Source organism: Scyliorhinus canicula, chromosome 17 (genome assembly GCF_902713615.1).
Source record: "Scyliorhinus canicula chromosome 17, sScyCan1.1, whole genome shotgun sequence".
Taxonomy (NCBI): domain Eukaryota; kingdom Metazoa; phylum Chordata; class Chondrichthyes; order Carcharhiniformes; family Scyliorhinidae; genus Scyliorhinus; species Scyliorhinus canicula.
In genome coordinates, this window is record NC_052162.1 from 90,216,285 (window position 1) to 90,233,992 (window position 17,708).

Here is a 17,708-nt window from a genome sequence, read left to right on the forward strand (position 1 = left end):
ATCGCCGCTCGCAGTAAAAAATGGCGAGCGGCGATTCTTGACGTGGGTCGGGCGAGGGGGGGGGGGAAGAACAGCGGGAGGGCGCAAAAAATGTCGGGAGGCCCTCCCGCTATTGTCCCAACCGGCATGGGCAGCGGAGAATAGCGCCCCATGGCCACGATTCTCCGCAAATGCGGCGAATCGTAAAGGCTGCCGTGAAACTGACCGTGTTTCACGGCAGCCTCCGCGCCCCCTCCCGGGACCCGATTCTCCCCCCCCGGCGGGGCTAGCAGCGGGGCCCCGTGAAGCACGGCATCGCAGACTTAGCGACCGTCGCTAAGTCCGCGCGCCAAGAGTCACGCCGGCTGACGCGCACGATGACGTCAACCGCGCATGCGCGGGTTGGAGGGCTCTAACCCGCGCATGCGCAGGGCCGTCATCTCCCTCGGCCGCCCCGCGGACTGATCCTGCGGGGTAGCGGAGGGAGAAAGAGTGCGTCCGTTACGGAAGCATTGCCCGCGATCGGTGGGCAAAGATCGCGGGCCCATGCCCCCTTGACACGGCCGCGGTACTGCCGTACCAATCGGTGCCCTGGATGCCCAGAACGGGGATGTTGCAGCCGTTTTTACGACGGCAGCAAGCAGGTGTGTTTGCGGTCGAGGGGGGTGGGGGAGAATAGCGGGAGGGCGTGAAAAATGTCGTGGACGTCCTCCCACTATTCTCTGACACGTCGTGGGCAGCGGAGAATCGGGCCCCATATCTTTTGACTATAATGGATGTGTCTACTAGGTTTCCAAAGGCCATTCCAGTACGTAATATTACAGCTAAAAAAGATTGTGGAGCAGTGCCAGCCCTGGAGACCCATCCTGGTATCAACAAAGGTCTGCAAGTTTGCAGCCATGGAGCTCAGGGAGTTGCCCACCCCTGTCTGTGTCTGGGTGATGCTGGCCAGCACCTGGGCAATGGCACGATGCCCTCAGCGATGGCCTGCTGAGTCTGGTCCATGGCATTGAGTGCCGCTGCGATCTCCAGTTGGCTCATGGCTGCCTGTGAGAGGGCAGCCATGTCCTGGGCCACGGACGTCGCCTGCACAGAAAGCCCCAGGCCTTGCATTCTGTTCCCCATGTCTGACACCGTCGCACCCTTTACCTCAACCGCAGACACCACCCGTGCGGTTTCGGCCTGTGAAATGAAATGAAATGAAAATCGCTTATTGTCACGAGTAGGCTTCAATGAAGTTACTCTGAAAAGCCCCTAGTCGCCACATTCCGGCGCCTGTCCGGGGAGGCTGGTACGGGAATCGAACCGTGCTGCTGGCCTGCTTGGTCTGCTTTAAAAGCCAGCGATTTAGCTGAGTGAGCTAAACCAGCCCCTATGTGGCACGCATGCTCGGCACCACTCCCTATTTCCGCACGCGGGTGGACTCCTCCACCTGCGTCTGCAGGTGCTGCAAGCCAACTGTCACCCCCTTCGATCATCCCTGGGTCCGTGATTGCATCGGGTCCATGGATGGGTGTGGCAACTCCAGGGACCCGTCTGGGCGGCAGCTGGTTGCTGGGACCGGTCTGCCCTCCGACCGTCCAGCCCCATAGCTGCTCTTACCTCCACCTGTTGTACCGGGCTGGCTGTGTGGTGCGCACCAATGAGTGTCCTAGAAGCCTCATCGCTGAAGTGCCCAACCGAGATGAGTGTCTCTGCGATGGTGGAGGGTGTAGGAGATAGCAGTGGCCTCATGTCAAAGTCCTCATTGGACCCTAAGTCCCGGGTCCCCTGGGGTGGTGTTTCCTGTCCATCCGTCCCGTCTTTGGGTGTCCTGGGTGAGTGTGTCCTTTGTGTGGGTGTCCTGCATCAACTGGGAGAGGGACCTGTTGGTGTGGCTGCCCTCCCCGTCACTGGGTGTGGCCCTACGGCATCACCGCATTGGCACTAGATGGGTGCAGCGCACGCCTGATGGACCGGGTCTATCCCTGGCTCGTGGCCGTCCCGGCACTGTGTGAGGGCGCCATATGCCTGACGGCACAAGTCGGTCCCTGTCTTGTGGGCGCCCTGACATGTCCTGGGGGCGGTCGTTGATTGGTCCTGCAATACGCAATACAGCATGCATGGTTAGACACGCATACGGTGGGGGGGGGAATGGGTGAAGGGGGGGGGGATGGGGGGAAGGCGAGAGGGGGAAAGGGGGCAGGGAATGGGAGGTTACACTTGGTGCTGCGCCCCCGTCCTCTGCTTCTGCAACCTCTCAGTCCTCGGCTTCGTCTGTAAGGTCCATGGCCCTCTCTTCATGAACGGTGAGGGGGTGCAATTCAGGTGACCCTCTCCCGGTTGTTATGGGCGTGCTTCTCCTGTGCGGAGGAGGGGGTGGGGGGGGTGGAGAGAGGGGTGACAGAGATAAAGGGCAACAGTGTTGACACATACCTGCAGACCAGCGATTGTGTGTATTTGGCATGCGTATTTGCCATAGGTTCACAGCCCATCCTGCCAATGCAACCTGCATGGATGGGTGCAGCCATGTCGGTTTCAGCTAGGGCTGTGCCGCCCATCCTGGGGGCAGGGGGGAATGGGGGGGGGTTACTCTTGGGGCACTGGCTGTCTGTTACAGCCACAGCGCTGTCTGCCACCTCCCTCCACAGGCACCAGCTGATGTTTGGTGCGACGCTGAGGGGTACAGGGCCTCTCTCCTCTACTCCACTGCGTCCAGGAGCACCTCGATATCCCACTTCTGGAACCTCGGCGCTGCAAGACGGGCAGCCATTTTGCCGTCTCTCCTGCGGTGGCATCTTTTGTGAACCGACGCTGTCATTGGCGCCGCGCGAATCTGTGACCCTGTTCCCGGGTCACGTAGTCGCGACGGGTGTCACGCCGGTACGAGTCCCTTCCGGGGTGGTGGATTCCACAATTCCGGTCGGATCGACGGCGGAGTGTTTCGCGCCATTTTTAACGCTGGCCTCGGGCCATCGCACTGATTTCGGAGAATCCTGCCTCTCGAGTCCAGGCACCTGTCTCCAAATCATGCTGCGCTACTTCCTGAGGTCAAGGCATGCACCCGCATCAAGCCTGAAATGGTTGCTCCCCCGAACGGCCATGGTTTGCACCAATTCATGCCCCGTGACTCCCGGCTGAGAGGGCTGGAGCATCACAGGAGAAGATTTGGTGTTCCAGTCTGTAAGAAATGGGTGTTTAATAAATGAACTTTTAAGAAATGGGTGTTCATCAGTGATGTCAGATTGTGGGTGGAGTTGGGCTGTCTGTTAGCTTTTTACTTTTGTTTTCGACTGTTTGCTGCAGGGTGTGTTTTAATTTCATTTTCAGAGCTGGATAGCTACAGTCACAGCCAGAAGGTGTATGAGTCTCTCTCTCTGTATTATAAAGACTGAAAATGTGCTTCTGTTTAAAGGTTTTTTTTTAAGTCTTCTGGATGTTAAAAGGACAGCTTAAGGATTACTCAGTGTTGTATTCTTTGGGGGTTGTATTTGAATTAATGGCTGCTAAGCTGTTCACTGTTTGTTTTAAAAAGGTTAACTTGAGTTCATAGAATAAACATTGTTTTGCTTAAAAAAATACTTTTCGATTTCTGCTGTGCCACACCTGTAGAGTGGGCCTTATACTTCCCATACCACAATCTATTAAAAGTTGTGGGACAGATGAACTCCATGATACATTTTGGGGTTCTCTAAAACCTGGCCCATAACAAACTGGGGACTCAAGGGGGAAAAAGTCTATCTATTGGATTGTCTTAATGAATTTAAAGACAGTGAGGGGTGAACATATTGTGGTTGCTTTTCAGATGTGGTATTTTAGTTTAAGTAGGGAATATGTTGTCCAGGGATAGTTTATTTTGGGTAATGATATAGCTGGATCGCAGGTAGGAGTGATGCCTACTGTGGTTGATAAGTCAGTGGAAAATCAGACAACTGAAGTGTTGAAGGACAAATAGACTGAGATTTTTGCAGATTGTGTAGTAACAAGGTTGCAAAGTCACAGGTTAAGACAACAGGAGAAATCAAAGAGTGAAGATGAAGTTGTAGTGCAATGATCAAAAACGATTATTGTTCAGATGGTTGAAAAAGAACAAGAACAGGTGGAGGACGAGGCGGATATTATTAGTTCTGGAAAATTGGCCGAGTTACAACAGCAACATATAGAAATAAAACGGATGTATCAGAAAGCATACACATAAGAGGAATCTGTGTGTATACCAGAGTGTTACTACCATAAAAGTAATGTCTTGATGAGAAAATGGAGACCTTTACATATGGAGGTGGATGAAAAGTGGGCAGACGTTCATCAACTAGTATTGCCGGTAGGGTGGAGAAAGGAGGTATTGTGAGTTGCACATGAAGTACCAGTGGGATGTCATTTGGGAATAAGGAAAACTCAAGCTAAAATCCAGAATTTTTTTTATTGGCCTGGACTACATAAAGATGTAGTTAAATTTTGTCAATCATGTCACACGTCAAGTGATTGGGAAACCACAAGCAGTTATAAAATCAGCACCCTTAATACTCATTCCAGCATTTGAGGAACTGTTTACAAGGGTCTTAATTGATTGTGTAGGACCGCTTCCTAAAACAAAAAGTAGGAATCAATATCTTTTGACGATAATGGATGTGTCTCCTACGTTTCCAGAGGCCATTCCAGTAAGTAATATTACAGCTAAAAAGATTGTGGAGGAGTTACTTAAATTCTTTACCAGATATAGACTACCCACAGAAATACAATCGGATCAAGGATCATATTTTATCTCAGGGTTATTCAATGAAGATATGGATAGCTGAGGAATAAAACAATTTAAATCAACTGTGTACCATCCAGAATTGCAGGGAGCATTAGAAAGGTGGCATCAGACATTAGAGACCATGTTGAGGGCTTATTTTCACGATTATCCAGAGGATTGGGATAAAGAAATTTCATTCGTACTGTTTGCAATTAAGGATGCAACAAATTAGTCAACCAAATTCAGTCCTTTTGAACTAAATTTTGGTCATGAGGTAAGAGGACCACTTAAATTCATGAAAAGAAATTTGGTGGCTGAGAAATTGGAAATTACATTATTGGTTTATGTGTCAAATTTTAGGGAACGATTAAATAGAGCAGGTGAATCGGCGAGACAACATTTAAAAGTTGCACAAAATGTGATGTAACGGATGTAGCGGACAAGAAATACAAAGTTTGCAGTTTTGCCAGTGGAGATAAAGTTTTAGTGTAGTTACCAGTGTCATGTGAGAGTATCTTTAGGAAATGGGTGTTTACTACTGCAGTGATGTCAGAGAGTGGGTGGAGCTGGGCTGTCTGTCAGCTTTTTACTTTTGTTTTTGAGCAGGGTGTGTTTTAGCTTTTTTTCAGAGCTAGATAGCTGCAGTCACAGCCAGAAGGTGTATTAATCCCTCTAATCTCAAGACTGTAAATCGATCCTGGTGATTTAAAACTAATAACAGTAGTGACTTTAACCTGATGTGCTTCTGGTACAAGTTTTTTTAAAGTCTTCTGGATGTTAAAAAGACAGCTTAAGAATTACTTAGTGTTGTATTCTTTGGGGGTTTTATTTGAATTAATGGTTGCTAAGATGTTCAGTTTGCTTTAAAAAGGAAAAATACTTTTCCATTTCTGCTATACCACAACTGTAGAGTGGGCCGTGTGCTCCCATACCACAATCTATTAAAGGTTGCGGGTTAGGTGAACTCCATGATACACTTTTGGGTTCTCTAAACCCTGGCCCATAACAAGTCTATTAATCATATTGAAATGCATGCTAATCGCAATTTTGCATGGTGCCGCCAGCTTAGGGCATGAAGCTTGTAGCCAACAGGGGACTGGACCATCGGAAAGTGATTGGCGCACCGCCATCAATCATGATTTTTTGGCCTATGCTCCATTCTTTATTAAATTGTGAAACTTGCCACTGTCTGGCAATGGAGAATCTGTTCTTTGAGGTCCCTTTTACTAATCTCTTTATTTGCACTTGAAACACTGCAGGAACGTTGTCTGAATAACAACTACACATATACTCTGGTTCCAATATTGAGTACGAGCTCTCGCTGTTTCCATTCTACTATCAGAATATCCTGCATCGGGTCAGTGGTATGCTTTCTCCTGTACTATGGAGGCAATAAGCCATTTGGGAATCAGTTAGTGAAATGCCTGTCTATGCCCCAAACTATCAAATTTACTTTTTCTTTTCACTCATTAAATGGAACAGTCATTCAATACATTCCCGAGGAAGCTGCGAGTAAAGCTTTGCATATTATAAGTGTAGCTATCTGTAGCAATTTACTTACTCCCAGTATTGTTCACTTGGACCCTGGTGAGGAACATCAATTTTTGATCCATCTGGGCAAGTTTTATTGTTTGCATTTAGCCATGTTGTATTCACGACTTCAAAATGTCCACCAATACTGATATTGCAGAGTGGATCTAAAAAAGTGGAATTTGAAACACAGAAAGACTTGAATTTGTATATCAGCTGATATCCCAGAGTGCTCTCCTTTAAATACGTTTGGAGTGTGGTCACTGTTGTAGCGACTACAGCAATTTGCACAGCAAGATTCCAGACACAAGTTCCAGCAATATGATAATCCAGTTTTATTCGTGATGGTGTTTAGAGGCAGCACGTGGCGCAGTGGTTAGCACTGGGAATACGGCGTTGAGGACCCGTGTTGCCTTGGATCACTGTCCATGTGGAGTTTGCTCATTCTCCCCGTTTCTGCGTGGGTTTCACCCCCACAACCCAAAGATGTGCAGGTTAGGTGGATTGGCCACACATAATTGCCCCTTAATTTTAAAAAAACATAACTGGGTACTCTAATTTTTTTGAAAAGGTGTTGTTGTTTAGGGACAATACTGGTCAAAGTAGCAGGAAATATTTCCTGCTTTTCTTTGAAATAGTGTCATGGAGTCTTTAATGACAATATGAAGGATCTAATTTTAGTGTTCAATCAAAAAAAGCTCCTTTAGCACTCCCTCAGCATTGTGCTGAAGTGTTCACCTTAATTATGAGCTCATTACTTTACAGTGAGACTTGAATCAACACCGTTCTGATTCAAAAGTGAGCATGTTGCCACCCACAGGTAGCAGTATTTGGAGGTACCTTGTATTCAGCTGTCCTTTACCATCATATAATCAAGTCTGAGTTCGGCTTTGACTGAGAAAATCAAATCAATTTTATTCAGTGGGATTTTTGCGAGCATTTGTTATTCTGTTTGCAGTTCAGTCATTGCTTCACACTGATTATAATTTTGCTGTGGCTGATTCTCTGACCTTTTAAACCAGGATTTTGATTCTAATGAAAGTTTATGAAACCACCAGCTTTGTTATAAGAAACAAAAAAGATAAAATTCAGAAATATTTGATAAAATTAATTTTGTCAGCCAACTTTTTACGAAATCAACAGCTTTGTTATAAGAAACAAAAAGTGGATAAAATTCAGAAGTACTTTGTAAAATTAATATTGTCAGGAAAATTATTTGTTTCTTCTTTCATGGGATGTGGGTGTTGCTGGTGAGGCCAGCATTTACCCCTCATCCCTAATTATCATTGAGAAGTTGGTGGTGAGCTTTCTTTCTTGAGCTGCTACAATCCATGTTGAGTAGGTACACCAGCTGTGCTGTTAGGAAGGCATTCCAGGATTTTGACCCATTAACAGTAAATATATCAACTGTGATATATTTCCAAATCAGGATGGTGTGTGGCTTGGAGGCAAACTAGCGGGTGGTGGTTCCCATGCATCTGCTCCCCTTGTCCTTCTAGGTATAGAGGTGACAGGTTTGGAAGGTGTTATCAAGGAGCCTTGTTGTTACTGTGGTGAATTTTGGTTCATGGTGCACACTGCTGTCACAGTGCACCAATTGTGGAGGGAGTGAGTGTTGAAATTGCTGGATAGCGTGTCATTCAAGCAGGTTGTTTTAACTTCGATGATGTTGACCTGATGAGCTGTGACCAACCTGATAAATGGAGAGTATTTCATTCCACTCCTGATTTGTGCCTTGTGGATAGTGGACAGGCTTTGGGGAGTCAGGAGGTGAATTATTCGTTGGCAGAATTTCTAGCCACTGAACAGCACTTGTAGCCACAATATTTATCTGACTGCTCCAGTTTAGTTTTGGGTCAAATTAAACCACAAGATGTTGATAGTGGGTGATTCAGCGGTATAATGCCATTGAATTTCATGGGAAGATGGTTGGATTATCTCTTATTGGAGATAGTCATTGCCTGGCACTTGTGTGGCATGAATGTTACTTGCTACTTATTAATCAAAGCCTGATTATTGTCAAAGGACTTGTTGCATATGTAGCCACAGTATTTATGTGACAGATTCCGTTCAGTGTCTCATATTGGCATGGCCAATCTCACAAACGAAAATGAAATGAAAATCGCTTGTCACAAGTAGGATTCAAATGAAGTTACTGTGAAAAAACCCTAGTTGCCACATTCCGGCGCCTGTTCGGGGAGGCTGGTACGGGAATTGAACCCACGGGGCTGGCCTTGTTCTGCTTTACAAGCCAGCTGTTCAGCCCACTGTGCTGAACCAGCCCTGCACATTTTGGGGAGATCTTGTTTGATATATTGCATAAAACTAACTGCAATACTCGATGAAAGAATTAAAGCATTAACAATTCATTTAATGAGGCACAGCAAAGTCAATGGAAATAATGAGAAACTTTAGGGCTTTCATGCATTACTACTGAAAGTTCAGAATTTTCACTCACTTCTACTATACAGAGGAACAGAGCATGATTCGCAAAACAATCCCATTGTAATGTATGACTCCCATGATGACTTCATGGAATACACCATCCCATGATGATCCCATGGGAACATATGACCCCACAGCAAACGAAAAAATATGTTTTTATTGTATAATTTTTCTCACTTTCATGTGGAACATGGGTAATATTAACTGGTTCACATATCTACCTTTCCAATAATGGGGTGGATTCTCCATTATCTGACGCTGGTATCGGGATTCCTGATCAGCTGGAGAATGGTGGTTGTCTGAAAAATAGGATCGACGCCGGGCACCAAAACTGTTGCAATACTCCAGTGGGAGGATGCAAATTGGTGATTATAATGACATTTACTGGGCAGCACGGTGGCCTAGTGGTTAGCACAACCGCCTCACGGCGCTGAGGTCCCAGGTTCGATCCCGGCTCTGGGTCACTGTCCGTGTGGAGTTTGCATATTCTCCCCGTGTCTGCGTGGGTTTCGCCCCCACAACCCAAAAATGTGCAGAGTAGGTGGATTGGCCACGCTTAAATTGCCCCTTAATTGGAAAAAATAATTGGGTAATCTAAATTTTAAAAAAAAATTTTTTTTTTTAAATAATGACATTTACATCCACTTCAATATAAATAACAAGCTGGAGGCCCGATCCACCACCAGCCACTTCCCCCAATCCCCTGATATGCAGCAACCCTCACAGCGAGAAATCTACTGGGTGGGCTTTAGTGCATGTTTGCCCAAGCGTGGACTCCCAACGTGGGTCAAGGGAGTTTGTGCATAACCGAAGCATCCCCCAAAGTCCATCAGAAGGCCCCCTCTCCTGGCAATGCAGATCCTGTCGTCTTCTGATGACAAGTAGGGACATTACAGGTAAAATGGGTCTGCCCCCCCCCCCCCCCCCCACAGCATGCATGCATGAGGGTGACCTGATCCCCTCCTGTACTGATACACCCCAGCCTCTAATCAGTCACACCCCCTTAGATCCTCCATCTGACCAGCCCCCATCCAACCCATCAAACTCCCCCCATCAGAAATCCCTGCCTGAAATCTAAAGATCACTGCAGTTTCACTTACCTTCAATAACATGTGCTGTCTCAACAAAAGTGTTTAAAGCAGCAGTTGTTACAGGAGTCAGATGTTTCCTCCAAAGCCAAGTACTCTTGAAAGGGCTTCAAATTGTTGGATGCACTTAGGAACATGCAGGTGCTGAAAAGTGTCATAGATAGGAGTTATAGAGAGTTATAGAGACGTGGTCACACCCAAGATGCAGGCAGACATATGGGTAACCGCTAGAAAGGGCAGGCAGTCAGCGCAGAAATCCTCTGTGGCTAACCACCTCTCTAGCAGACGTACCGTTTTGGATACTATTGAGGGGAATAGCCTATCAGGGGAAAACAACAGCAGCCAGAACAGTGTCACCACAACTGGCTCTGTTGCTCAGCAGGGGAGGACAAAGTGCAGGAGAGCAATAGTTATAGGGGACTCTATGGTAAGGGGCACAGATAGTCACTTCTGTGGATGTGAAAGAGACTCCAGGATGGCATGTTGCCTCCCCGGTGTCTGGGTCAAGGACTGAACAAACATAGGACACCCTGAAGGGGGAGGATGAATAGCCAGAGGTCGTGGTACCGACACAGACAGGAAGAGTAATGAGGTCTTGCCGAAGGAGTTCAGGGAGTTAGACAGTAAGTTAAAAAGCAGGACCTCTAGGGTTGTAATCTCAGGATTACTCCCTGTGTAATGTGCCAAGGCTAGGAATAGAAGAATAGTACAACTAAACACGTGGCTAAACTGGTGGTACAGGGGGGAGGGTTTCAGATTTTTGGACCATTGGGATCCCTACCGGGGCAGGTGGGATTTGTACAGGAAAGTTACATCTAAACTGGAGGGGTACTGATATCCTGGCTGTGAGGTTTGCTAAATTCACTCGGGAGGATTAAAACTAGTATGGGAGGGAGGGGTGGGAATCAGAATGTGAGCTTAGAAGGTGTAATAACTGAAGGGGAAATAGAGAACCAAAATAAAAGACATCATCCTCAGGCAGAGCTAAGAAGGTGAAAAGTGTGTAAAGGGAGGTGGTCAATGCAGGATTGAGGGTGTTGTACTGAAATGCGCGCAGTATACGGAACAAGATAAATGAGCTTGCTGCGCACATTAAAATTGACCGGTACGATGTGGGCATCACAGAGACGTCACTGCAAGGAGATCAGGTCTGGGATTGAAATATCCTAGGATATGTGTCCTATCGAATGGACAGGCAGATGGGCAAAGGCTGATGAGGGAAGTCAAGAATAGCATAAAATCTAAAGGAAAAGTGGCGAGGATTAGTGGGAAGCCAACAGATGGGGAAGCCTTTAAAAGCGAGCTGGGGACAACTAAAAAAGCAATAAAGGGGAAGAAGATGAAGTATGAGTGCAAGCTAGCTAGTAATATAAAGGAAGATAGGAAGAGTTTTTTTTCAATATATAAAAGGTAAGAGAAAGGCAAAAGTAGACATTAGACCTCTGGAAAATGTGGCTGGATAAGTAATAATAGGAAACAAAAAAATGGCAGAGGAACTCAAGTTACTTTGCATCAGTCTTCACGGTCGAAGACACCAGTGGGTTGCTGGGGTTTCAGGAGAACCAGGGGGCAGAGGTGAGTGTAGTAACCATTACTAAGGAGAAGGTTCTGGGGAAACTGAAAGGTCTGAAGGTGGTTAAATCACCTGGACTGGATGGATTACACCCTAAGGTTCTAAAAGAGATAGCTCAGGAGATTGTGGAGGCATTGGTGGTTATCTTTCAGGAATCACTGGAGGCAGGAAGGGTCCCAGAGGACTGGAAAGTGGCTAATGTAACACCCCCGTTTAAGAAGGAAGGGAGGTAGAAGACTGGAAATTATAGGCCGATTAGCCTGACTTTGATGATTGGTAAGATTTTAGAGTCCATTATTAGAGACGAGATCGTCTGATAAAATCGGACTGAGTCAGCAAGGCGTCGTCAAGGGGAGGTCATACCTGACAGATTTGTTAGAGTTCTTTGAGGGGGTAACAATGAAGATAAGAGGCCGATGTGCAAACAGGAAGGGCTACCATTACATAAATGTTCAGGTGGTCTGTGATCACCAGATGAAGGTCCTGCACGTCTGCACCTGGACAGTGTACATGATTCGTTCGTGTTGCCGCAATCGTTGATACCCAGCAAGTGCGAGGTACCCACTCCCTCCCCTACCGGCTGCGGGACTGGTCGCTGGGAGACAGGAGTTACCCATTGCACTCGTGGCTGATGAAGCCTAAACGGAGGCCACAGTGCGATGCGGAGAACCGCTACAATGAGGCCCATTGTGCGACCAAGGGGTGTTGTTGAGAAGTGCTTTGGGTGCTGAAGATGCGTTTCAGGTGCCTGGATTGCACTGGGAAGACCCTCCAGCACCTCCGAGGCAAGGAGGTCATTGTGGTCTGCATCCTCCACAACATCGCACAGCAGAGGAGCCTCTGGGCCTCACTAGTCCACCAACCTCACCCAAAATGGCCATCACTTACCGCCCCACCCCCATCAGATAGAGCACAGAGGCAGCTTTCATCTGTGATAACATGTGTTTTATGTGCAGAGGTATACAATCTGTGCCCTAGCCCCTATAACTAAACTGTACCCTTCATCAGTGCCAACTTAATTGGTGTTTAACTTTCTGGCATACGGCTCTATCGCTATGCCTAGGTGTTTCCCCAGACGGTACAGCAGGAATGGAAGTGGATTGCTGTAACTCCTGCCCTGCGACTCGGGACCCTGTTGGCGCACGTTTCCTGGGGCTGCCCGGCCTGGATGGGCCCGGCCGCTCCTCGGGCATCCCAGCTGCCGTAATGCTGCCCTGTGCTGCTCGTTGCCCACCAGATGCATCAGGGGTGAGGTGGGGGCTGGGTTGGGGGGGGGGGGGGGGTCTGAGTTGCGGTGCTGATCTGGCACCTCCCCCACAGGTGTCACCGGCCCGGGCTCCAGCACCTCCTCCTCCCTCAGAGTGCCCGATGGCCCCCAGGCTTCTCCATGGGACAGGGGTGCGAACGGAGCCACCCCCCCTCCGGTGCTGCCAGTCCTGGATGCCGCTCTGGTATCAACCAGGGTCAGCAGCCATGGAGCTCAGGGAGTGGGCCATCTTTGTCAGGGTGTGTGATGCCGGCCAGCACGTGGGCAATGGCACCGATACTCTCAGCCATAGCCTGCTGAGACTGGGCCACACTGAGGTGCGCTGCTGCAATCTGCAGCTGGCTCTGGCACCTGGTTGCCTGTCAGTGGGCAACCCTATCCTGGACCATGGCCCCCGCCTGCACAGATAGCCCCAGGCCTTGCATAGCCTGACCCATGTCCAACACCGTCGCCCCCAGTGCCTCCACCGCGGATGCCACCCGTGCGATTAGGTCTGGGTGGTAGGCATGACCGGCACCACTCTCTGCTCCTGCAGACAGTTGGACTCCTCCACCTGTGTCTGCAGCTGCTGGAAGCCGGCCGTCACCCCGGCAGTCTCTGACTGCACCTGCACTATGGGTGGGAATGGATATTCCAGGAACCCAGGGACCGGTCTGGGTGTCAGTTGGTTGCTGGAGCTGGGCTGTCCTCCGATCCGCCTGCTCCTTGGCTGCTCCTACCTGCTCCTATGGTACAACTGCTGTACCATAACAATTGAGTGGTGTGCACCAGTGAGTGTCCCAAAAGCCTCGTCACTAAAGAGCCCCCCCGAGGTGGTAGTGTCTGAGCTGGTGGAGGGTGTAGAGATAGTCCGGGGTCTCCTGTGCCGTGGTGAGTTGTGTGTCTGTCCCCTGAGCCGTGATGTGCTGTATGTCTGTCCCCTGTGTCATGATGTGCTGTGTGTCTGTTCCCTGTGTTGTGGTGTGCTGTGTGTCTGTCCCCTGTATCGTGGTGTGCTGTGTGTCTGTCTCCTGTGTTGTGGCGTGCTGTGTGTCTGTCCCGTGTCGTGGTGCGCTGTGTGTCTGTCCCCTGTGTCGTGGTGTGCTGTGTGTCTGTCCCCTGTGTTGTGGTGTGCTGTGTGTCTGTCCCCTGTGTCGTGGTGTGCTGTGTGTCTGTCCCCTGTATGTTGGTACCTTGGGTTGTGGTGTGCTGTGTGTTTGTCCCCTGTATGTTGGTACCCTGGGTCGTGGTGTCCATCCCGTGTGTTTCTCTCCCCTGGGTCGTGGTGTCCTGGCTCGTCTCGGGTGAAGGGCTGTTGTTACGGCTGCCTTCCCTGTCAGTGCTTGAGTTCCTGGGGGGGGAGGGCACCGGCCCTGGCACTGGCTGATGGCACTGGGCCGAGACCATCGCCGGCTGGTCCTGCAAGACAGAAGACAGCATGTATGGTTAGACAGATGGACGGGGGTGAGGCATGAGGTCGTGAGGGGTTGGGGGTTGAGGGTGGGGTGAGGGAGTTGTGGGGAGGGGTTTGGGGTCAGGGGGGTGGGTGAGGGTGGGTGGGCACACATGTGTCGTGTGGGGCCGCATACAGGTAGGGGATTCTCACTTGATGGCGCGCTTCCGACCTCAGCACGGCGACCTCCCGCTCTTCCAGCCCGCCAACAATGACCAGAGCCTTCTGCTTGGGCACAGTGAGGGGCCGCAGTTCTGGTGGACCCCCTCCAGTCTTCTGCCGCTCCTGGCAGTTATGCGCGGACTTCTCCTGGGAGGGGGAGGGGCAAACACAAACAGCAACAGTGTTAGGCGGTCCGACGCATGCAGGCCACGGGTTGGGTCTCTGATGGCATCAGTGCACAGGGCACCATGCCACTGCGGTTGGCATGGGTGGGTGCAGCCAAGTTGGTCAGGGACCGTCCCCTTGGGGGGGGATCACGTGTGTGGGGGTAGGGTGGTTGATGCCAGGGGCACAGTGCAGGTACTCAGCCTTGCTGCCCTGAGGAGGTCGTGCAGCTTCTTTCGCCACAGGTCTGCTGTCCTGGCCACCATTGAATAGCTCCACCTGGGGGCCTGATGATGCCGTTGTGAAACTCCACGGATTTCACGACGGCGTCAACACTTAGCCTCATTTTCGGAGAATCCAGCCCCCTGTCTCCCTCTAATAGCTTGCACTAATAGTAGGCCCAACCCCAAACTAAGCACAAGGAGAATACAACTTACCTTAACAATCTTGGGTCTGCTCCTGAGTGTAAACTATATTAGATTTCATGCTGACGCACACCAACTCTTCATAATTTTGCAAGTGTCTATCCTTAACTTGATATTTAGGTAAATGTTCAGTGATACATGCATAAAATGAGCAAAAACTAAATCTGGTAATAGTTCGAGCTAATGCATAAATGCGGTGCTTCCATCGGACCATAACACATAGGAGCAGAATTAGGCCATTCGGATAATCATGTTTGCTCTGCCATTCTTAGACCCATTCTTCTGTTTTCTCTCCATAACCCCTGATCCCCTTATTAATTGAGAACCTATCTATCTCTGCCTTAAAGACACTTAGTGACTTGGCCTCCACAGCCTTCTGCAGCAATGAATTCCACAGATTCACCACCCTCTAGCTGAACAAATTCCTCCTCATCTCTGTTTTAAAGGATCATCCCTTCAGTCAGAGGCTGTGCCCTTGGATTTTAATTTTTCCAACCAGTGGAAACATTGGAGAATCGCCGGGGGGCGGCGCGAATCTCGCCCCGCCGCTGACTGCCGAATTCTCCGGCGCTGGTTTTCCGCCGGGGGCAGGGATCATGCCGCGCCGGTCAGGGGCCGTTGGCAGCGGACCCCCTGGCAATTCTCCGGGCCCCGATGGGCTGAGCGGCCACCAGTTTTCAGCCAGTCCCACCAGCGTGAAATGGACATGGTCCATCCCGGCAGGACCTGGCTTGGAGGGCGGCTAGCAGAGTCCTTGCGGGGATCCAGCCCCGGGAGGGGGATGGGGGAGGGGGATGGCGGGGGGGGGGGGGGGGCACGGTGGCCTGGCCTGCAATCAGGGCCCACCGATCTGCGGGCCTGTGCCGTGGAGGCACTCTTTCCCCCACGCCTGGCTCTGTAGTGCTCCACCATGGCCGGCGAAGGGATGAAACCCCCTGTGCATGCGCTGGAAACACGCTTGCGGTTCTATGCATGTGCCAACTCGCGCCGGCGGCCCTTCGCCGCCAGTTGGCGCGGCGCCAACCCTGCCGGCGTCGGCCTAGCCCCTGGAAGTGCGGAGGATTCCGCAACTTCCGGACGGCCCAACACTGGAGTGGTTCACGCCCACGCTATCCAGGCCTCTCAGTATCCTGTATGTTTCAATAAGATCCCCCCTCATTCTTCTAAACGCCAATGAGTACAGACCCAAAGTCCTCAACAGCTCCTTATCAGACAAGGTCTTCATTCAAAGGATCATTTTTGTGAATCTCCTGTCGACCGTTTCCAAGGCCAGCACATCCTTTCTTAGACTCAAAACTGCTCACAACAGTCCAAATGGGGTTTCACCAGAGCCTTATACAGCCTCAGAAGTACATCCCTGCTCTTGTACCGCAGCCCTCTCAACATGAATGCTAACATTGCATTTGCCTTCCTCACTGTTGACTGAAGTTGCACATTAACCTTAAGAGAATCTCAAACTAGGACTCCTAAGTTCCTTTGAGCTTCTGATTTCCTAAGCCTTTTCCATTTAGAAAATAGTTTATGCTCCATTCTTCCTCCAAAAGTTCATAAACTGACACTTTTCCACATTGTATTCCATCTGCCACTTCTTTACACTAGCCTGTCCAACTCCTTCTGCAGCCCGCCTGCTTCGTCAATCCAACCTGTCCCTCTGCATATCTTTGTATCATCTGCAAACTTAGCAACAGTGCCCTCAATTCCCTCTTCCAGATTGTTAATGTATATTGTGAAAAGTTCTGGTCCCAATACAACCCCCTGAGGCACACCACTAGTCAATGGCTGCCATCCTAAAAAAGACCCGTTTATCCCTACTCTCTGCCTTCTGCCAGTCAGCCAATCCTCTATCCATGCCAGGAGGTTGCCGTCCTCCCCGCGGGCGCCCGGAAGACATGGAGGATTGATCTTGCGGGGCGGCGGAGTAAAAGAGTGCGTCCTTTAGAGACGCCGGCCCGCCAACTGGTGGGCACCAATCGTGGGCCAGACTCCTTTTAAGTGCCCCCCCCGGTGCTCAATCCTCCCTCTTCCCCCACAGGCCGCCCATGAAACGTTCGCGCGCTGTGCACGCCGGCAGCGACCAGGTGTGGTTGGCACCGGCGTGAACCCGTCGTATTGGGCAGGCCGTTCAGCCCATTCGGGCCGGAGAATCGCTGCTCATCCGTTACAAACGGCGAGCGGCGATTCTCCGAGGCAGCCTGTCGTAAACCGCGCCGTTTTTGGTGGGGGGGGGTGGGAGAATCGCGTGCGGGTGCCGGGGCGGTGTGGTGGGACCCGCCCGACCCCCCTGCGGAGAATTGCGCCCACTTTCCGTATGGAGTTTGCACATTCTCCCCGTGATGTCGCCCCCACAACCCAAAGATGTGCAGGGTAAGTGATTGATCACACTAAAAATTGCCCCTTAATTGGAAAAAATGAATTGGGTATTCTAAATTTAAAAAAAAGACAAAAGCTCTTGCTATCTTCTTTTATATTACTAGCTAGATTACATTCATATTTCATCTTCTCACCCCTTATTGCTTTATTTATTGTCCTCTGCTCGCTTTTAAAGGCTAATCATCTTTATTAGCGTCACAAGTAGGCTTAGATTAGCACTGCTTAGTACTTTGAAGTTACTTTGAAAATCCCCTCGTCGCAACACTACTGCGCCTGTTTGGGTACACTGAAGGAGAATTCACGTCTTTCAGGACTTGTGGGAGTAAATTGGAGCACCCGGAGGACAAAGGAGAACGTGCAAACTCCGCACAGACAGGAGAGTGTCACAAGCCGGGAATCAAACCTGGGTCCCTGGTGCTGTGCAGTAACAGTGCTAACCACTGTGCTACTGTGCCGCTTACCAATTATTCTCGCCACCTTGTATGCTTTTTGTTTTGCTTTTATGCTTCCCTCGTTAGCCTTGGATGCCTGATTCTCCCCTTAGCATGTTTCCTCCTT

The 17,708-nt window shown here is 49.9% G+C and overlaps 1 protein-coding gene across 1 annotated transcript in view; it reads right to left on the reverse strand.

Moving 5' to 3' along the window:
- Positions 1–17,708, reverse strand: part of LOC119951977 (sodium- and chloride-dependent neutral and basic amino acid transporter B(0+)-like) — a 206,467-nt gene that overhangs the window by 121,722 nt on the left and 67,037 nt on the right. The window contains exon 5 of the mRNA XM_038775413.1: positions 6,255–6,390. Within this exon, the coding sequence (XP_038631341.1) occupies positions 6,255–6,390 (136 nt within the window). The remainder of the gene's footprint in view (positions 1–6,254; positions 6,391–17,708) is intronic.